Raw genomic sequence first — 22,219 nt, forward strand, 5'->3', positions numbered from 1 at the left:
GCAGTAAGCCTAAATAGACATCTTGTAGCAGATTAAGAAGACTTTAATGGTTATTTGTTATTATTTGTGCATTTTCTTTGAAACATCAGTGAGTAAAACAAAATAATATAATGAATCATGAAAAAGATCAATGACTTCAGAAAACAGCAAACAAAAGCATTACAATGTAGTGACCGCTTATCGCCACTGGAGGGAGACAATTACCGTCCTTGTTTCAGTAAAAACTGAGTTTGTAGTACTGTACTGGCTGGGTTTAGCAGTATTTTGTCTCCACACATCGTTTTGAGCTCTGTTACATGTTAAAATTGTGCTTTCAGCTAAATTAAGAGAAAAAAATGTTAGAGCGAGTTTCCCCGTCACTTTTCAGTAATGCTAATGCTGAAATGTCATGGCGTTTTGCTTGGGAAATAATTCAATTCAATAAAAATACCTTATGTTTATGTTTATTTATTTGGCAGACGCTTTTATCCAAAGCGACTTACATTATACCTTAATAATCCCAGAGGGAAATTAAGTGTTGTAACTAATTATTCAAAAGCAATAATACAAAATAATGAATGAAATAATAGTAACAATAATATTCACAAGTAGCAAAAAAACAGTTTCTGACATAACTCACCGAATAAAACATGACAATACCTTTTTTTAAAAGGTACACATTTTGTGTAAAACAGAAAAGAATGAATGCGTTTTGATTTAATGTAATATAAACTTAATTTATTTACTTGGAATCAATCAGACTTGTTTGTGGCAACAGACCCTGTCGATATTCGTGCTTATATGTTTGAGGCGTTTTTTGTGTGTACTGAAACTCAATTTCATTTCTCTGTATGTCTTGCACATGTGGTAGAATTGACAATAAAACTGACTTTGACTTTTGACTTTGAAGATAGCACCCCATTCCAAAAATCACATACCTCTATCCCCAAACCCCTCTATAAAGAAGTAAAGGAGTACATTGAGGACCTTCTGGCTAGAGGATGGATTGTAAAGTCGCATTCTTCGTACTCTGCCCCCGTGGTGTGTCAGGAAGAAGAACGGATCCCTTCAACTTTGTATTGATTATCGCCTGCTTAATCAACGCACAGTCCCAGACTGTCACCCCTTGCCCAGAATACAGGACCTCATTGATACTTTGGGAGGGTATAGCTGGTTCTCCATACTTGATCAGGGGAAAGCTTACAACCAGGGGTTCATCGGTGAAGGAACTCGTCATCACACTGCATTCATCACCCCCTGGGGCCTTTATGAGTGGGTGCGAATCCCCTTTGGATTGACCAATGCCCCAGCCTCATTTCAGCGTAGCATGGAAGAGATGTCACCTCTGCGGGATGAGTGCTGCATCCCTTATTTAGACGACATTTTATGTTACGCTAAGACATTTGAGGATCATGTTGAAGGACTGAGAAAAGTGCTAAGAGCATTGCAGAGCCACGGAGTTGAGCTCCGTCCCACCAAGTGTGACTTGTTCAAGCAAGAGGTGCGATATGTAGGTCACTTGGTCTCTGCAGAGGAAGTCCGCATTGACCCAAAGGATCTTGGAGTGGCGTTTACGCTTAAAAAAGAAACACCTGCTACAGATGGTGACGTGAGGAGAATAGCTGGTTTTTTGAGTTACTATCGCTCCTATATCCAAGATTTTTCAAGGATAGGCAAACCTATCTATGAGCTCCTGCAGCCAAAGAAAAGCAAAGAGGAGCAGTCCCAAGAACAGCCTGGCCAACAGAAAAAGAGAGGGGCACAGTTGTCATCTAAAACACCAGTGGTATGGGCTGATGAGCATCAGGAGTCTTGTGTAGGCTCCTTGACATGCTGGTGAAACCGCCCATTCTTGCCTACCCCGACTTTGAGCTCCCTTTTGTGCTTCATACTGATGCCTCCGATAAAGGACTGGGTGCAGTCCTCTACCAAAGACAAAATGGGAAACTCAGGGTAATAGGCTATGGCTCAAGGATGCTCACCCCTGCTGAAAAGAACTATCAGCTGCACTCAGGCAAGTTAGAGTTTCTCGCACTCAAGTAGGCTGTCTGCGAGAAATTTTGGGATTGTTTTATGCCCCATATTTTACCATCTACACGGACAATAATCCCTTAACTTATGTCATGACTACTGCCAAACTGAATGCAGTTGGCTACAGATGGGTGGGAGGGTTGTCAGATTTCAGTTTTGAGATCCGTTACAGACCGGGTAAGGTGAATGTTGATGCAGACACTTTGTCCCGACGGCCCCTGGATATTGACGGATATGTGGCTATCTGTACAAAAGAGCTCTCCAGAGAAGCTGTTGCGGCTGTATGGGAAGGCTGTTGAGCAGGTCAGCGTGATGATGTTGCCTGGGTCGCTGTGTTAACACTAGCACAAGGTTCTCAGCTTGAACCAAGCTGCAGGAACATCATCCAATCCATTGATCTCAAAGAACTACAAAAGGCTCAACGAGAAGATCCAGTGATTGGTGACATCCTGAGAATGAAAGAATCGGGGCTACAACTCACAGAGAATGTGAAAAGGGAGATGAAAGGCACTGCAAAGAAAGTGATGCATGAGTGGACAAAGCTACATGTTGAAAATGGGATTCTATATCGCACAAGAGCAGAAAGCCGCCAGCTAGTCTTGCCAAGCAGCTTCAAGTCACTAGTTCTGAAGCACTTACACAATGACATGGGCCATGTTGGGACTGAAAGAGTTCTCAATCTGACCAGACAAACATTTTACTGGCCTTATATGTGGCGAGACATTGAAGCTTACGTCACACGGCAGTGCCCATGCATCAAACAAAAGAAGCCGGTTACACATATCAGAGCCCCTATGTCAATGTGGCAGTGTGAGTGTCCTGTCACAGTGTCCCGATAGATCATGCGCCCTGGCTACTTGGCCAAGGGGATGTCCCTTTGGCTGACTGGTAAGAGCGTATGACTCTCACCTGGGAGTCTGGAGATCTAATCCCGCCCGGGCCCTCGTTTATCCACCTTGCCACATTTGGCGTTGTTGGCAGGATCCATGTAGTACTGTCAAGTAGGTCCATGGATGTGAAGTTTGTGGCACCCTGCGCGGGAGCACGAGGACGTGCTTGTGGAAAGAGCGGGGAAGATGTGGCAGTGTGAGTGTCCTGTCACAGTGTCCCGATAGATCATGCGCTCTGGCTACTTGGCCAAGGGGATGTCCCTTTGGCTGACTGGTTAGAGCGTATGACTCTCACCCTGGGGATCGAATCCCGCCCGGGCCCTCGTTTATCCACCTTGCCACATCAAGCATAACATCTAGCTCACCCTTGGAGCTTGCGTCCATCGATTTTCTGCATTTAGAGTCAAGCCAAGGAGGATACCAGTACATTCTGGTGGTGGTCGACCACTTCACTAGGTATGCCCAGGCCTATCCAACCTGTAACAAAAGTGGTAAAACGGCAGCAGAGCGATCTTTAATGATTTTATTCCCAGGTTCGGGTATCCCATGAAGCTACACCATGATCAGGGGCGTGAATTCGAAAATGAGCTCTTCTGGAATTTACAAAAGCTGACTGGAGTTGGACGCTCACGCACAACCCCATACCACCCTCAGGGTAACCCGGCGGAGCGATTCATTTGCACGGTGTTGCAGATGATGAGAACTCTTGGACAAGAGAAAAAGGAAAGATGGAAAGAGTTCCTCCCACAGATCATCCATGCGTACAACTGTACCCGGCATGAAGCAACGGGGTACTCTCCCTTTTTCTTCTCTTGAGCAGACAACCAAGATTGGCTGTGGAGGTTTTATTCAGGATGGGTTCTAGTGATGAGCCTCAAACAGCAAGAGGCTATGCAGAGAAATGGGCAGAACGGATGAGCAAGGCCTACAGAATTGCCTCAGAGAACAGCAAAAAATCGAGTGATTGTGGCAAAAAGTATTATGACCGACACCTGAAGGGAGTGATATTACAGCCTGGAGATCGAGTGCTGGTGCGTAACCTGACTGAAAGGGGTGACCCTGGGAAGTTGAGGTCATACTGGGAAAATACCATTTATGTGGTGAAAGAACAGGTCAGTGACAGCCCAGTTTACCGAGTCATTGCCGAGACAAATGGAAACAAGTCAAGGGTTCTGCACCGTAACCTACTGCATCTTGTTAATGAGCTTCCTGTGGACTTGCCTGCAGCAGCCAAGGATGCCAAGCCATCAGCTGCGAGAAGGAAGAGCGTGTGTTTAACTCCAAGAGATGCAGTTTTCCAACCCAACAGTGAATCTGGCTCTGATGAAGAGAGTTCTTATTATGAGCTGAGATATAACTTAATGAGTTATAGTGCAGACACTGCCCAGCCAGCCCATGAACCTAGCCGTGTTCTCGTAAGGAACCTAGCTCCCACAGAATCAAACCAGTCAGTGAGCCAGGGGTCACACCAGAGGGAGTGGGGACAGTTGTTCAGGGAAAGGCAAGAGGAGGCCACAAGAGAAAGTGAAAGAGGACCAGATGATCACCCAAACAGGGGACCAGACACCGACCATGAAGAGGAAAGACAGGACAGAGGAGAGGAGACTGAAGTTACAGTGATGCCATATGTAGATGACAGTGAACCGACTCACTCAGAGGAGACTCTCCCTGTATCCAACCCAACATCTGCTGCAAATGAAACAATGCTGAGACGTTCTACAAGAGAACGGCGGCCAGCTTCACTATTCACCTACAATACACTAGGCCAGCCTGTTACTTCCACACATCCACAAGTGAGCTGTACTGATGTATCCATGTCATCTGGTCTGCCTGGCTATATTCGTTCACCCACTTCCTTCTCTATATCCCCTATGCCAGTCTTTTATCATAGTCCACCACCCTACCTTCCCTTTCAGTACACTTGGTCAGGACACTATCATCAACCACTTTACCAGCATTACTAACTGACGATAGTGTGTTGATTTGTATGTTTTAATAGTTAGAATTTTTGTGTGAGATGGAGGTCAGAAGGTCAGGAGCCGTTTTATTTTTTGTGGGGGAGTGTGTGATACCCTAAGTGGTTTATCACATTATGGGTTTAAAGATATATATTTTATTTAAGCAAGAAGGTCCCATCTCTAATTATAGAACACTTGGTTTTCCACACATCCACAAGTGAGCTGTACTGATGTATCCATGTCATCTGGTCTGCCTGGCTATATTCTTTCACCCACTTCCTTCCCTATATCCCCTAGCGGTTCCCAAACTTATTTAGCCGCGCACCCCCTTCTATGTCCCGACCATGTCGACGCACCCCCCAGCCCCCACATCAGGGCATGGCTATATATAAGGCTACAATAAGAGTCTCCTTTATGGCTATGGCGTCTGGGCTTTCTTCCTGCTTTGTGGTTTGGTTCGTTAGTTGTTCTGTTCTGACTCGGTTTGGTATAACAAACTCGTCCTCAGATGGTCTTACATCTTGTTGTTCAGTTTTATTCATAACGAATTTCACTAGTCTATGTTTCTGTATCATTCTTTTGTTTGGGAAATATATGTGGTAAGCGGGACTGTTTTTGTCGTATCCTACGAAAATACCTTTTTCACACCTTGAGTCAAGCTTTCCCTTATGCTTATAAGCATAGCAAGTGGTACCAAATTTACGCATTCGTGAGAGGTTTGGTCTTTTTCCACACATCATTTGGACTGGTGTCTGTCCTGTGTACTGCGTAGACCCACAATGACTTTGGTAAAATACTCAATAAGCATGCACCTGGCCATATCAAACAATGTACGCCAGTTTCGTTCAGCTGTGCCATTTTGGTGTGGTGAGTATGGTGCCGACGTTTCATGTCTTATGCCATTTTTCCGTAACAGTGACTGGTATTCTTTTCCAGTATACTCAGACCCGTTGTCAGAACGCAAGCATTTCACTTGTCCATATGGTGCTGTATCAGCAAGGAATTTCTCAGTTGCTATTATAGCATCGCTTTTCCATTTTAAAAAGTACACAAATACTGCGCTGGAATAATCATCAGTGAACGATATTGCATACTTATGTCCGTCTATAGATTCTGGGCTAATTGGTCCGGCTATATCAGTGTGAACGAGTTCTAACACCATTTTAGCTCTAGCGTCTGGTTCTCTATTTCTCTCTTGCACAAACTTTCCCTTGATACACACTTCACATTGTCTACGACCTTGATCATTTTTGTCATTAATTTTCCTTCCATCAACAACGTTTTGTTGTTTAAGAACATCATCACAATTGCAATGTCCCATAATTTCATGCCAAGTCTGTACATAGTAAGTACCATTACAGTGATCCAAAGGTTCAATACTCACGGTCCGTAGATAATATAGTCTGCCACTCTCATGAATAGGGAATATTGTTCCATCGGGGTGTTCCAGCATGCTTTTTCCGTTTCTGAACGTGACCGTAGCTCCATTTGTTGTAGCAGCTTTCACCGAGAAAATATCCTGGGGATATGAGGGTACATACAGGGCCCACTTGAGTACTATTTTGTGCTGTCTTCCCCTGTTGTCCCTGTTGATGAGCTTGATTGTTAAGAGCTTTATATGTGAGACGGAGGATCTAGGGAAGCTAAGACAGGAGAGATATGATCTCTCTTTTTAATTCTCATCAGATCTCTAGCTGCAGCATTTTGGACAAGCTGAAGACTTTTAACCAAATTCTGTGGACTTCCTGAGAGTAATGAATTACAGTAATCCACTCTTGATGTAACATGTTGAAATTATTCTGGTGATTAATGTTGTTTTCTTTTTTCCTTAAAATTTTCAGGAAATAAATCAAATGAATCTACGGTAATAAATGAAGGGATTTGCCTAAATGAAAGCTGCAATCCTTTATTTTCACATTAGGAGTTTTTTGCTGAACCGTAGTAAAATAAAAACCAGTCTGGAAGCAAGAGCAACATTTAACATCCAGTTTTATTCATCTTAGAGCACAAGAGTCACATGATCACAGGTTACTGGACACACGACTTCAACACCTTTACACAAATACCACCATCTAGTTAACAGCCTGTTTATTCAGCAGCAGTCTGGCTTTTATTCTGAAGAAAACCTTTAATGTAATAAGAGCTGAAATTTTATTCAAATGAAATGTTTTCATGTTTGTGGGATTCTGTTTTAATTTGAACATCTAAAATAATCTCAGACTGGTTTCAGTTTTCACTTCATTCTCGATAAATCAGATTTTTTAAATTTATTATCTGTGGCCATCTCAATTTGTTTTGAAACAACAAAAGAAAAATAAATATATAAATAAAAAGCCATAAACTTTAAATATTCTGCTGCACGTCAGAATACAACCCGACTGGGATTAAAACAACTTCCTGTCTGGACAGATTCAAACACAGATTTAACATCTATTATAAATACTGATGATCAATAAGCTGATGGAGCCAGAGGTAGAAAGATTAATCGGCTGAAATCTGGAGCTTTTCATATTTATTGAGACGTGATTATTGAAAATGTGCAAAAAGTCGTTCTAGAAACTAAAAGGTTGATATAAAACACCTAAAAACGGCCAGTGAAGGTGATATAGAACACTTGACATCTTATTGGGGACCCTTTGATTTATGACAAAATGTGGAATTGCAAGTTGTGTAGTTTTTCTACTGCGATAAAAGTCATGTTGCTGAAACATTACCGGCTTAACCATGGCCAGTACTCCACAATTTCACCTTTACCCTGTCTCTACACCACCTGCATGTGTACATTTAGTACATTTAATTCATTAAAGGTACATATGTCAAGAATATATACTGCTACACAAAGAAAAGACCATTCAAATCCAGCTTTTAATAATTATGGATTTTGCTGCCCTGTGTGTAACTTTAAGCAGCCATTTATTGAAAGGCAAATGTTTATCCATCTGAGGGGGCATTTAAAACTGAAAGAAATTGTTCCATGTCCTTTCAAGGACTGCAATTTTAAAACCAATGTATACTCAACATTCAATGTGCACAAATGCCGAGAACACCAAAGTTCAGCACATTATGATGAAGGCATTGTGCAAAGTGTCCTAAATGTAGGCCAAAGGGATGTTATGCAGCTTGATTCAGTAGAACCATTAGATGAAAGTGAAGTGGCATCCACTAGTGAAATGAGTACAACTGACGGTTTAGAAGAGCAGTTGCAGCACAGTCTAGCTGGCTTTTTCTTGAAAATGCAGAGCATTCTCCATGTGTCCCAGAGAGCAACACAGGAGATCATTGAGTAGGGCTGGGGGTAAACGATTATTTTTAAAACGATTATTCTGACGATTATTTTATCGAATAGTCGACTATTCTAATGACTATTTAAAAAATTACTCTAATGATTATTTTTCTATTGCACAATTAACAAAAACCAGAAAATCTCAAATAAATTCCTCAAAAAAATTGATAAATTCTTACTGTAAAAGAATAAACACTACAGGCCTTCCATTTTGTATAACACTGCTTTTATTGTGTTGCGGTTGGTTATGTTCTGGTGACGTGTAGAACTTGGGAGTGCAGGCTGCTGCCTGAGAGGTGGTAGAAGATGGAGTGTCTCCATGCTGCTTTGTTTTGGTCACTTATGTGCGTGAGGCGAGTGGTCTTACGGGTTAAACCAAACTCAGGTGATATTTTACACTAAACCGAAAACCCACAACACTCTAAATGTAATAAAAGGGAGATCTACACCACAAAAAAGATGAACTCTAAACCAAAACGTAACAGCTTATCCCAACGCAAGAAGCTGTTAGCGAAGATGCTAACAGTAGCTTTACCAACGTTAAGTTCAAGTTACCAAGTTTAAATAAACCAAAAACACCCAGCAGCAAACAGACCAGCACGGAGGAGAGACTGCTACCACCAAAACAGCTCTCCTCATGTCTGAAAGAAGCTCCTTAATGAAGGGAGAAGCGCTCCCGGTGATTTTCTACATCTGCGATAAACACGAAGCAGCGCATCTGACCCCGGAAGTTGTTGTCCGTTGCCGGGAGACGAAGGGGCAAAACAGGAAAATAATCTAGTAGTGGACGGACGTTGTTCCGGGTCTTCGGTATTTGGCGGAGATTTTAGTGAAGGCGGAGAAGAGGGCGAACTAGAGGAAAAACGGGCAGATTCCTCCTCTATTTACAAACTCCTGGGGATGCAACAAGTGGGCGCGGTGTGTCGACTTCCGGATCTGACGTCGACAAATTTTTAGAATCGAGCCGTCGACTTCGTCGAGGCTTCGCTACAGCCCTATCATTGAGCACATTGATCACCTGTTTTTGTTAACAGAACCTCTCATTAAAAAATCAGTAGTTGATATACTGAAGAAGCATAACTGTCTATATACTGACAAACTGGTCGATGACATTTGTCAGGCAGTTTCTGATAGTAATGTTTTACATAAATGTATCACATCTGGTGGACCACTGTCAACAGCAAAGATGAGAAAATCTTACTATGAAGCAAACTTTCCGTATGTCAAGCCTGTGGAGTATTTAATTGAATCATCAAAGCACACATACATGTATGTGTCAATTCTTACATCTTTGCAAATGTTGTTGAAAAAAACCGAAGTCCTTGAAAAACTTCAACAAACACCCACTCAGATACCTGGACATTTCATGTCATTTTGTGATGGATCCTACTACCGGGAAAATGTTCTACTCTCACAAGAGGGAACAAAACTTTCGATAATGCTTTATGTGGATGATTTTGAAATTGCAAACCCACTCGGTACTTCAAAGAAAATACATAAAGTTTTTGCAGTTTATTGGACACTGGCAAACTTTCCAGTTAAATCCCGTTCTGCTCTCCACTGCACTCAGCTTGCTCTCCTGTGCAACTCTAATGATGTGCGCCTGTTTGGGTTTAAGAAAATGATGTCACCACTCTTAAATGATCTGAAAACTCTTGAAGAAGTAGGCATCTACATTGATACCCTTGGTGAATGTCTTAAAGGCACTGTCTACTGTGTTGTGGCAGATAACCTTGCCGCACATGGGCTTGCTGGGTTCAATGAGAGTGTGGAGGTTCCTCCAGCCATTTCTCAGTGTTAGTATTGTTTAAATATCTTTTTCTATATGCTGATTTATTTCATTTTGGCAATATTGTAAGATGTTTACTAATGGGTGCACACATTTAGTAATTTATCTTACACATAGTTTTTTTGATCATTAACTATTTTCATTTGTATTCTGAGATTGGATGAACTGGCAGAGAGAGGGGACACGCCCAGTGTAATTCCATGCAGGAAGTGGAACATTCCATCTGGCTCCTGGAAGCAGGGAGCGTGATAATGAAGAAACCAGAAACCAGACGTTCTGAAGCTCTATTGAGTTTACCAGATTTTGTTAGGATGTATTAGTTAAACTCTTTTTGTGGTAGTTATATTTTGTTGACTTAGTTTCCTAGGTTTATTTACTATTTGTCTTAGTGTTTCCCTTGTCTCTCCCCTCCTCGTTGTCTGTAGGCTAGCCTTTGTGTATAAATTCCCCTGTGTGTCTCAGTTTTGGAGAGAGTCTTGCTTGTTACTTTTAGTTAAGGTTATTTTTGTGGCCATTTTTTCCTTTGGGCCTGGTTTTGTTTTGATTTTGTTTAATTCTTTATGAAATAAATGGAGAAAATATTCTTTTTATACCATTGTCCTGGAGGTTTACTGCTCGGTCCCTGACAGAGAGCTTCAGGTCTACACATTTCTGCAGGTTTTGTCATGCCACACAAATAGAAATGCAGACAAAAAATGCAGTTACAGGGGATTATGTGCTGAGAACAAAGGATCTTCATGACAATCTTTTACGAGAGCTTCAGAGCGATGGCAGTGAGGGAAATTGTGGTGTCAAAAACAGTTGTGTTCTTTCTGACCATCTGTCATTCTTCCATCCTGTCACAGGCTTCCCACCTGACCTCCTGCACGACCTGTTTGAAGGCGTTGTTCCAGTGGAGATAGCTCATTGCTTAAAAGGTTTGATTTCCAGTAAATATTTTACATTAGAAGACTTAAATCGAGCAATATTGCACTTTCCATATCAACATTCTGACAAAGTTGATCGCCCTCATCCAATACCCACTAATTTTGCCAGTCGAGGGACCATTGGTGGGAATGCTCATGAAAATCATGCCCTGCTTATAATGTTGCCTCTTCTCATTGGCTCAAAAGTCCCAGAAAGAGACACGTTTTGGGAAGTGCTAATGGAGTTAAAGGATGTCGTTCAGCTTGCCATGTCTCAGATTTTTAATGAAGAGACCATTCAGTACTTGGCTTGTAAAATATTGGACCACCGGCAACTCTTCCAAGAAGTGTTTCCTAATGTTCGATTAAGGCCAAAGCATCATTACATCGAGCATTACCCACACTTGATAAAATGCTTTGGTCCCTTGGTCCACCTTTGGACAATGAGATTTGAGGGAAATTATTCATGACACTCACAACTACAAAAATGTGTTAAAAACTTTGGCAGAGCGACATCAAAGTCAGATGGCATTTTATTTGTCATCCTCAAAGTTTTTCAAACCACATGTTAGACATCCAAAATGGAGTCTATGTACATCTCATCACTACCTGCAGATACACAATCATTTATCTCAGGTATTGTTGACAGTGACACAGTTTATGGAACAAAAAATATCTCAATTGATGGCACAAGCTTTGCAATTGGCATGTTTGTATGTACTGGTGCTTATGCAGCCTTGCCAGAGTTCAAAGAGATTCGAAACATCCTACTCATCAGCGACAAAATGCATTTTCTCTTAAAAGACTACGACACTTTGTATGTTGAGCACTTGAGGTCATACGAACTAGTCGAGCATATACCGGAGAGTCGTAGTGTCAAATCTGTGTGCCAGCTGTCTGACCACCTGCCACATTTTGCTTATAAGATTGCAAATGAACTAATTCTAACAACAAAACATTTCATTCCAGTGTCTGACTAAAGAAACAGAACTGAAATATCAGCGGATCTCCCCAGCCCTTCTGCCAGTGTACAGGTAATGCATACATGGCATGAGAACTCTGAGTGTGTTGAAATGTCGCTATATTATTTGAATCCTGTATGTTACAGGACCTACAACTTCAGATGGAGGCAACAGAGAGACTGAAGCTAAGGGTCATCCTTGATAATGATAATGCTGAAAGACTTATTCTGCCATCTCGCCCAAGCAGTGTACAGGCCCTCATAGATGAAATCAAAACTAGGCTAAAGTTGACTTTTGACTTTAGGCTTCAGTTTGAAGATCCAGATTTTGATCATGCATTGTGTAATTTGGTTGAAATGGAACACCTCCCAAGCACAGCATCGGTTAAAATAATCAGATTAGTGGAGCTGGACTTGATTTCAACCAGCACTAGTGAGACAAGTCTTCTGAACGATAGCACTGATGCCATAGATTCACCAGAGCGTATGTCGGTGGCCAGAGGTTTTTATTGTTCCAAAATTTTCTTATGAGGTTGAACATGTGCTAAAGGAAGGTAATGCAGCATTTGAAAAAGATGGGAAACTAATTAGACTTCCTAGAGATCAAAAACACAACATACTCGAGGTAATGGGGGAAGAAAATTTTTAAACTGAAGGCATATCCTAGTAGCACACAGATTGGAAAGGCTGCAAAAGCTTTAGTTGAAAAGCATCCCTGTCTGAAGGAGAACAATTCTGACACTGGTTGGGAAGGATGGAAGAATAGTTTGAGACACAAAATAGGAAACCAAAGAAAGAAGTTGGCCAAAGCCGGCATCAGAGATGTTGCTGTAAACTCTGGAAAACGCAGCAGAACAAACCCAGAAGGAGCTGCACCAAGAGCCAATATTAAAAGACCTAAGAGAGGTGAGGTCAACTTCCTTCCCAGTTGTCCTTCTGGAGAAACAAGAGAGTCTCTGGAGAAAAGGAGGGTTGAGATGATAGAAGAGTTCCGGAAGACCTCTGCTGAAAGGGACATTCCACTCATTCATCAGCACATGATGCGCACTTTTTCCCTGAGACGTGAAGAGATCATTACATCTTCTCTTCCTGTATCAGAGCTTAAGGACAGATGGCCAGCTCTCTTTAATGAGACACAGGTAAGTACAACTATATTAAATTTACTGCTTATAAAGTATACAGCATTTTTTTTCATATCATTTTTGGTTTATTCTCTTCAGCTCTACTGTGAATTTCACCGGATTACCAATCTTCATCTACCACATGTTTTTTATGCTGCACTGGATGAATATGCTCCTCGGCTGATTGGACTTTACAAAAAGAAGAAAACTGGACGGGTTGGTGAAAACATGGACCAGCTGTTGTTGGAATATGAGCAACAGGTACTTAAAAATACTTTCACTCTACTGTTTGCATGGTAGTCCCATTTGTCATGTTTTATATATTTTTTGTCCTTTAAGGACAAGAATGACATCTGCACAACAAGAACAGCAGCCCTGGCTGGCCTGCCGATTTACCTCAAGGAGGATTCTTCAGGCATTTTCAAAACATGCAAGGTATGTTATACTTGGGAATTGCAATAATTTTCCTATTGAAATGACAAAAAAGTGGTAATACATACAATTTGAAAAAATTTAAGGTATCTGGCTATTTGTATTTGTGTTCTTTATATCTATGACATAAATATTTCTCATCAATACTTTTGATGTGTGACAGGATGAAATGGAGTTCCATGAAGCTGCACTTGCGCTGGTTGCTGATGTGGGTGAAGAGGACGTGCCTGCTGGAGTTCCTTTCTCACCACGCCAAGTGTTCGTTGTTCTTGAAGATCAGGTTGTAATGACTCATTACAGATGGACTGATGCTTTGGTGTGTTTGTTTGGGCTAATATATGCTCTGCATCTCAGCTATCCTGTGAAGTGTAGTAGCTTTTTTGAGTTCATTCAAGTAGTGTTGCTGAAGCTAGACGATGAGAGAAAGCAACTCAGACCAAAATTACAGACACTGAAAAATGAGCTGGTGTAGATGGGGTTTGTTTTTCACATGTTCTTGCTTGTTCATTAATCTTTGAATGGCTTCAAGTCAATAGTTTTATATGTCCATGTTCTCAGCCTTCTAAAACAGCAATATGCTGAAAGCTAATAAAGAAACATTTCAAATACTTGACATTTTTGTGATACACTTTTAAGGTAAACTGGGAGGCCACAAGTATCTTTGAAGATTTTTTTTACATATGTTTATATTGACTTCATCTATTGCATTCTTACAATATTCATAAACACTTGTCATTGTTCCTCTATGATATATTTGTATTTAGGTTCATGTCAGCAAGTTTCAAAGTTCAATAACTGATGATCAGTCCAAATTGACATTTGTAATCACTATGTTTTATTGTCAAATGACATCTTTCCATTTTGCCATTGAGGTTTGGCCACAGCAGTTGAGGACACTAATCTTTAAGCAAACTGTTGTACAATAACAGCGTTGAAATTTAATATTGTATTCCTACAGTATGTGTTAATAATGGCTGATGACATCCTTGTAGTTAAAGGCCCAATGTGTGATATTTCATCTTATAAGTTATCAAATTTCTTGTATCACATTCTCAAATTTGTTTTTTTAATGATAATTCAAACAAGCATTTATTCTAAACATTATTATTAGCTTTATATTTTAATATTTTAGACAAAAGAAGCAGACCGGTGCTCCATATGGCATGCGCCATCTTAAAATACAGTGACCTTTTAGGGACATACAACATATTAAGCTTCGCATTTGATGTTTGCGTTTTTAAATGATGTAACCTCAAAGAAACAGCAGGGGGCAGAAGTGCGCCTTGTAAGCATGCAGTCTGACAAAGTAACTAAGAAGAAGAAGAAACTAGCCACACCGTACTTCTAGCGATGGAGGATCACACATATTCTTCAAGCAAACTTGAGAAACGGGATAGTTTGTCTCATCCAAGTAAAAGAAAAAGGATTTTGAAAAGTGAACAAGACCGGCGTCATGAGAAAACCAGAGTAAATATAGGAGTTGCCTTCCCAAGATGGAGAGACCTCATGTTACAAAAGGGATTCAGTAGACACGCTGAGCTTGCTACCTTCCTTTTGGACAGATAAGTTAAAAATGTGTGTTTAATTTCTTCATTGTAGTAGTTGTGTGCTTTGTGACACAAAGTTTGTGTGGAGTAAGCTAGAGTTTGGGAAAGAGCTCATGCTAACTAGTGCCAAAAATGTAGCACACCATCTTAAAATGTTACTACACGTTATTTAAGTTTGTCCCATTGTCGTGACAGAAATTCATTATGCAATTGTCCTATTTTTTAGATTCAAACGGAAGTACAATAAGAATGCCAAAAGGTACAGTGTGTATTCACTAAAATCAGAAAAGGGCTACGAATACATTCCAGTACTCCAATCAAATATAATCAACGAGAGGTTGGCGAGAGGAGTCGGGATGCCTCGTACCAGATCAATGAGGGATGATGACCCCAGACGGCTCGGTCTTGTGCCACCCATCGCTCCACCACCTATTTCGGAGCTAGTGCAGATCCAAGTCAGCCGAGGTCTTGGTATGTGTCATTTTAGCATCCTTTGACTACAGCTCAGTTCTTTACCTACACTTGTCTTACAATACTTTTTTCACAGTATCAGAACTCAACACAGCTACAGGCCTCCAGTGACGATCTTGTCTACATTTACATGGAGTATTCTATACCTGCTGCGTGTTACTAATGTAATGTACATAAAAATGTAGATATTGCACTTTGATGTCTTTCCTACTGTGCTAACATGTTGTTGTTTTTACTTGAAGTAGCACATAAATTCTGCACAGTCTTTTACGTTAGATCTATTCTTTATTATTCTAAAGTGTGTAAAATCATGTTTCAAGATTAAAATGTGTTCCAAATTTGTCTGTTAAAACTCTGAATAAGGTTAATTCAAATAAAAGTGCATCTGTACTAATTTCTTTATTTCTTATGTCTTTCAGAAAATTACATATTTTTTGTTTCATGACTTGACCCTGTAAGAGTGTAAATTAATAGCTCACTAATGTAATGCAAAACTATAGAGTTGTAAAGATGTGTTTTTTTTTCACATTACAAGAGTATACATGGCTGAAGAGTAGCCACCTCTAAATTTGTCATTATTGTACAACACTAACATTGGGGTTTCAAAAAATATTTATTTAAAATACTTATTCAACATAATAAATTACAATATAAAGGTGTACAAAATATCAGAAACACTTCAACAACCCATGTAAACTTTTGACCAGTTACACTCCCGGAAGAAAACCAGTATACTGTCCATGAGGGTCTGGAAATTTCTCCCTAATTTTGACCACACAGCAACTTGGGATGACTCTTCGATTTCCATGTCCAAGTGACCCATGCTGCCAGAAAATGAAGTGCCGGTAGGCAGCATACCTGTATTCCCTGTTGTCATCGCCTGGTTCCCTAATCTGTCCTAATACGGTGAGGTCTGCTCTGTACTGACGATGGATCCTCAGGACACCTTCATCCAAACAGTAAAGTCTAAAATGGGGCAGAAGGCTTATACAGTTTACAGAGTGTTGTCCACAGCATTTGCGCTCTGCATCTGTTGGCATATCTGTGCAATTGCCACAAGTACACCATGTTAACGCAGGGGCCTGCACGGGTGTGGTGTGCCTATCTCGGCGTTGGTTGTTCAACAAAACATCAAAAACCAGACCTGGCTGTCTTTCCAAAAGTTGAGAGGTGAGATGACGGTGGTCCTCCAGGCTCATGCCCTGTACAAGGCGCTGGGGGGAAAAGTAGGATTAGAATTTTTGTAAGATTATGTTAATTGAATTACAGTAAAAAGCAATGTTTTGTAAATGTTTTAACAAGTTTATAAGAGTAGCTGATTAATACTATATATATTAAATGGCTAATTCCTAAAATAAAGGTACTATCAAAAACAAATAATATGTATTAGGAAAGAAGTAGGACACTGAATGTTTTACAAAACTACATATAATTCCAAACACTTGCTATACGGTTAAATAGAATTACCCTATGTACTTATATGAATGAAATGAGTGACAGGACGGCATATATTGACCCAGATAATTATTAATTTGCTCATTATCTTACACAAACCTCAATTTCTGCTCTTCTTTCCCTTTGAAGCTCCTCGACTCTCTCCTCATGAGCTCTTGAAAGCGCCGATCTTCTAGACTTTATTGCAGCTCTGCCTCTTCCTCTTGTGCGTGGGACGTTGCGGCTGGTTTGAGCAAATTCGGCTCCTTCATCTTGGGATGCTTGCCCTGCTTCTGTCGCATGTCTAACACCACTGCCTCTCTGTGCGCTGGCACACGTCTGTCCTCTCCCTCTTCCTCGCCCTCTTCCTCTCCCTCGTCCTCTGTCTGTCTCCACTGATGAACCATCGGATGATATCTGACTCTGTTTACGGAGAGAAAACAATTACAGACTACACTACCTTGTATATTTCCAAAATGGCAAATAGAAATATAACATTTCTCAAATAAAATGAACAAAATATTGTCATTTTTTGTAGTCAGAAGTCATCACTAACTAGCTGCCGTTTGCTATTAGCAAACATAACTGACATAAAAAAGTTTTTCTTATTCAAAACCTATTTATATTTAAATTAATAAAATAAGTTAGATGAAAACAACTAACCTGTTCTCTGACTTGAAAGCTGGAATTAGATGATGACATGCTGCCGTTTACAGCAACACGATTTTGTATTGTATTTGTTATATTTGTTAATAAAGTTTTAAATAATGATTAAAAAAAACCCTTTTTGATCCTCGGGGGCTCCAATAGCTGCAATACCGACTCTAAACTGCGTGGTGCTAAAGAGTCGGATCTTTTTACTATGATTTCTGTGAATTTCACACACGGGGCCTTTAAGCTTTGTTTGCATTTTCGTTAGGTGCATGTCAATAAATCTGGATATTCTTAATTAAAATTCAGGTCATGATGGTTAATGGCAACTAAAAATACTGGAATTATTCTCACGGAACATTTTATGTACACACAGTGGAAAAAAGCATTTAGCAAATTTGAAAAATGTGCAGTTGTTATCATTCTGTTTTTTCTGCAGTTCAAGTTAATAAAACTGAATGGAGAAAGTCCGAGTTTGTTGTTGTGTTAATACTACTAATACGGTTTGGTGCAATTGGTTTCCCCAGTTGAATTGAGTAACTTTAGTTATTCAACTAAGAACCATTCAAGTTAATTTAACTCAGTCGGATTATGAAAGAGGAATTCATTTTAAATAAGTTAAAATATATATGGCATTTTAGTGCCACTTATTTAAAGGTTTAAGTTGACTATACTAAATAAAAATAGTTGATAAACATAACCATTTGAGTTAACGTATCATAATTGTATTGAATTAATTAGAATCTACTCGCATAATTAAATAAACTCAAATAGTTTGAGTTACAAAACTTAAATCAATTTGTGCAATTGGTTTCCCCAAATCATTTGAGTTAGCTTAACTTATCATGTTTTACAGTGTGGACGGAAACATCGTTTGAAAAACAAGCTAGCAATCTATCGCAGTCAGTTACGAAAACTTGGTTGTCATGAAGTAACTGTCAATGCACTGAGCCACAAGGAAAAGGCCCTGTCTTTGCCACTAAAAAGCCAAGACGATCTGAAGTGAACTACTGCCCTCCTTATCCAATAGGAGAGTCAGAGGAAAGCTTAGAAAAGCTTCGAGTACAGCTTCTATCAGATGTAAAAAAGAGAAACAATAAGGAAGTAGTGAGGCAGAAAATGGGCAAGACCTTCTCTTATAGAAGATTGGAGGTTGTTCGCGAAACACCCATGGTTCAAGATGTTCAGGAACGATGGCCGGCTCTCTTTAATATGTTGGAGGTAAATAAAATAGTTTATGTAAATTAAAGTTGTTTTATAAATGTTGACTGAAAATTTTGTCTTGGTTGTCCAGATAAATGCTGAGTTCAAGAGAATCACTACCCTGCCACTTCAGTCCCGGTTCCTTTCGCAGCTCGACATTCTGTCAGGATCTGGGGTGAGTCTGCACATTCCTCTAATCACCTTAAGTCATTGCAGGTGGGCGGCTCCGGAGAGCGGCCAGCTGCGATGATTTCCCTCATCTACTTCATGTGGTTAAAAGGAGCTGGAGATCACTTCACCTTGCCGGAAGATTACTCAACTTGGGTAGCTCTTGCCACTATAGAAAACTACAGCTTTAGTCTAGCCTTATATTTGTCCGTCGTCATTGTTGGTTTTTGATGACCTCTGCCTTCCCTTCATCAGGAATTCTCACCACAAACCTTTCCTGCAATAACCTGGTTTTTCATCTCCAAGCCTGATCTCCCTCCTCACCCGGACCGACCCGCTCTCCCACCGCTCACCTCCCTTGGATTTTGGATTCACGCTGACGTTGCTCACCCCAGTCCTGGCTACCCTCCCAAGCTCTGGATTTCAGCCCCCACAGTAAGATCCACTACAAACTGAGTCCTGCAATTCTATTCCCCGCTGCCCAACACTGACAGTGTTTGTCTCAACAGACCCAGCCCCGGAGCTGGGCTCAACATCACCGCCACGTCTGGCGGTGCACCTTTAGTTCTCCTTAAAATAAAACATTTATTTTTTTCCTACCTACGTCTCCTAGTGTGAATTCTGCATGTCTTGGGTCAGGAAACTTCCCTCAGTCATGACACATTCTTTCTCCAAAACTGCTTGCACTCTACAAAAAAAGAGGTGGACAGAATGGCAAACGTCTGCAAAGTATAATGGACCACATGACAGATGTGAGATTTGAAAATGCAATTCAAACTATCCTCGTTAAGAAAATGTACTAGTTAAAATTAAAACTGTCCCACATCCGATAGGAAGATGACGTTGACCTTGGATGTGAAAGGCCTTTGTGTGTACCTCAGTGAAGACCATGAGAACCTGATAAGAGAGTATGTGGTGAGTGCAGTGAAAGTGGTTCAATGACTGTAAAAATGCTAAACACCCAAAGAAGAACACTCATTTTTCACTCATGTACATTGACGGAAATAACAGCTCAGTGTGCATGGCTCTGGTGTTAATCAAATTTAATTGTTTCCTTTGCAACAATCTTCACAAGAAGGCAAAATAGGCAAATAGCAGAGTTCGCATTGACCGGATATTTTCCGTAATTTGATCGTTTATTATTTATTTATTTACTTTTTGGGTCGGAGAAACCTCAAGGCTGTTGGTTGTTTTGAAAGACACCCTGACGCACGTAGATACGCTGATAATTTAATCGTTACGCACATCGAGGAGGTAGCTAAATCAATAAAGAGAAGATTCCCATCAACATCTGAGCATTATACTAGACACTGCTTAGCACAGCTTGCTAGCTAGGATGCATGTAAGGCGGACAGCGAGCCGAAGATGTGGAGGGGCTTGGAGTGAGTCCGTTAAAGGCAGCAGCAGACCCAGAGTGCATATGGGAAGATCCCTCTCACTGATGCTAGTGTTTTCCAAACCCTGTCTCTCAGAGACTTGTCACTTACAGAATGTTCCCTGATTATGAAACTTTGGCTGAATAGCGCTTGTTCCTGTCTCCAATGTGGCGACGCATCCATGAGCCTGCCTGAGGTAATCAAAAGAAAATTGCACGTTGTAAATTCTGGTGATGGCATAATGCATGAGCCCAAAAATCAAACTTCCAGCACCAGAAAGTCTCTGCATTAGTTGGAAACAAGACATGCCCCCTTTTGAAATCCATCCTGTAGCAGGACTCATTGACCTCCTCTCACATTCAGAGAAAAGTTCAGAAAAAGTTGAAAAAAAAAAAACCCAGAATAATCTGACTCCACCACAAAGTCCACATCAGACAGTTTCTCCAAGAGTTTCAGGCGGCAGGATCAAATAAAGAACGAGTTACGTCCTTATCTTGCTCCTTCGTTGTAGTTGAACAGAACTGAATTGACCAGATAATCAAACTACAATGGTTTGTAGTTTAATTTTAACCACATTAAAATTAAACCAGTTGACCTGATGAGGTCAGCCAAAGCATCCACGAAGAATGTCCACAAAGAATGGTCCGGCCTGCGGGCCATTTATTGAGGACGGCTGCTTTATACTGGGTGGGTCCAAGTCAGCCTTGATGTAAACGCAGCAATATTTCAACTAACTTTTGACCCTGCAGCATTATAGTAATACACAGCATTGCCCTATTCAAGCAGCAAATTAATGTACAGAAATATAATTTTGCTTGCCAGTAAAAATTGAGCAGACTTCCGTCTGAACAGCTTATGTTGATACTAACAAGTAGTGATGAGCGAGTACACCACTGTCTGTATCTGTTCAACCATTTAAATTATCTGTATCCGTGTCTGTACTCGGAATGGGCGTGGTTTACATCATCATATTATTTTAAGTCTGAAATTGATATGGAATGATCAGAAGTTGATATGTGTATTGTTCATTTGAAAACTATTTACAGAGCAGCCTCAGAATTGAGATTAAATATTTTTGATCACAACAGTAAAGGAACTGTTACAGAACAAGTGGAACTCATGCAGTAGGAACTAGGAAATATGAAATGCTAGAACCAGACACAAATTTATGTATATATTTTTTTCATTTTAATTTGATTAAACTGATTTTTTTCTTAACGTTCTTGGCATTTTCCCACACAAAGTTAAACAAAACAATGTTGATTAAGGTGTGCGTGTCTGAGAGAGATAGAGAGGGTGAGAGGGAACGAGATGGAGTTAAAAAAATAAAAAACCCGACCGGAGCGGAGGTAGTGAGTCACATGATGGAGTATGAAGCTTTGAGTAAACTCTTCTCTGACAAGTGAAGGTAAAGAGGAAGCGTTTCTATGATGTAGCTTCAGATTAACAATTATGTGGTACAAGATATATGATGATGACTGGTGGGCGTCTGTGTGTGCGCCCGTGCGCGTCTGTGTGTGCGCGTGCGTCCGAACGTGCGCCTGTACGTGCGCGCGCACGTCTGTACGTGCGCTTGCTAAGCCCTTTATCTTTAGCACCAAAGCTGTCATGAGATCAAACCACCTTTGGACATCAAAGGAGTCGCGTCTCTGAACATAGCAAATCGGATTGTCAGAAATCAACTATGCCTGCATCTTACGTGGAATTATTTAAACGCAACAAGGAACTGGAGAGGGAAATAAATGAATTATCTCGAAAAGTCACGGATTATGAACAAGTAATTCTGTTACTGAAAGAGAAACAAGCTACCGAAAATTTACAATCGAATGAGAAGTATGAAAAAGATATGAAACAAAAAGCTTTAGATAATGACTTTAAAATTCAAAAAGCAAATGAAGAGATGGCTGGTTTAAGAAACAAGATCTCGCAACAGGAGGAATCTATTAAAGAACTCAAACAGGAGAATAAATATCTTAAAATATGTGAAAAAAAACTGAACAAAATGACTCTTGATCAAAGG

General features: G+C 40.4%; 2 protein-coding genes across 3 annotated transcripts; one reads left to right on the forward strand and one right to left on the reverse strand.

Annotated features, from left to right (window-relative positions):
• Positions 1-9,968: 9,968 nt before the first annotated feature.
• On the forward strand, positions 9,969-15,757 carry LOC129165377 (uncharacterized). 2 transcript variants are annotated; one of them, XM_070544127.1, is made up of 8 exons: positions 9,969-10,847; positions 11,805-11,869; positions 11,944-12,935; positions 13,017-13,178; positions 13,257-13,352; positions 13,513-14,924; positions 15,123-15,367; positions 15,444-15,757. In XM_070544127.1, the coding sequence occupies exons 3-6, from the start codon at positions 12,774-12,776 to the stop codon at positions 13,819-13,821; spliced, it is 729 nt and encodes a 242-aa protein (XP_070400228.1). In that variant the 5' UTR covers positions 9,969-10,847; positions 11,805-11,869; positions 11,944-12,773; the 3' UTR covers positions 13,822-14,924; positions 15,123-15,367; positions 15,444-15,757. The 2 variants fall into 2 exon arrangements, with proteins under 2 accessions (XP_070400228.1, XP_070400227.1); XM_070544126.1 differs by having other exon boundaries at positions 11,805-12,935.
• On the reverse strand, positions 15,371-17,864 carry LOC107384232 (uncharacterized). The gene is made up of 3 exons (XM_070544125.1): positions 17,465-17,864; positions 16,922-17,224; positions 15,371-16,581 (listed from the first exon to the last, which is right to left on the reverse strand). Exons 1-3 carry the CDS (start codon positions 17,501-17,503, stop codon positions 16,075-16,077), a joined length of 849 nt encoding a protein of 282 aa, XP_070400226.1. The 5' UTR covers positions 17,504-17,864; the 3' UTR covers positions 15,371-16,074.
• Between the last annotated feature and the right edge of the window lie 4,355 nt (positions 17,865-22,219).

The sequence above is a fragment of the Nothobranchius furzeri genome, chromosome 2, assembly GCF_043380555.1.
Source record: "Nothobranchius furzeri strain GRZ-AD chromosome 2, NfurGRZ-RIMD1, whole genome shotgun sequence".
NCBI classification, from domain to species: Eukaryota; Metazoa; Chordata; class Actinopteri; order Cyprinodontiformes; family Nothobranchiidae; genus Nothobranchius; species Nothobranchius furzeri.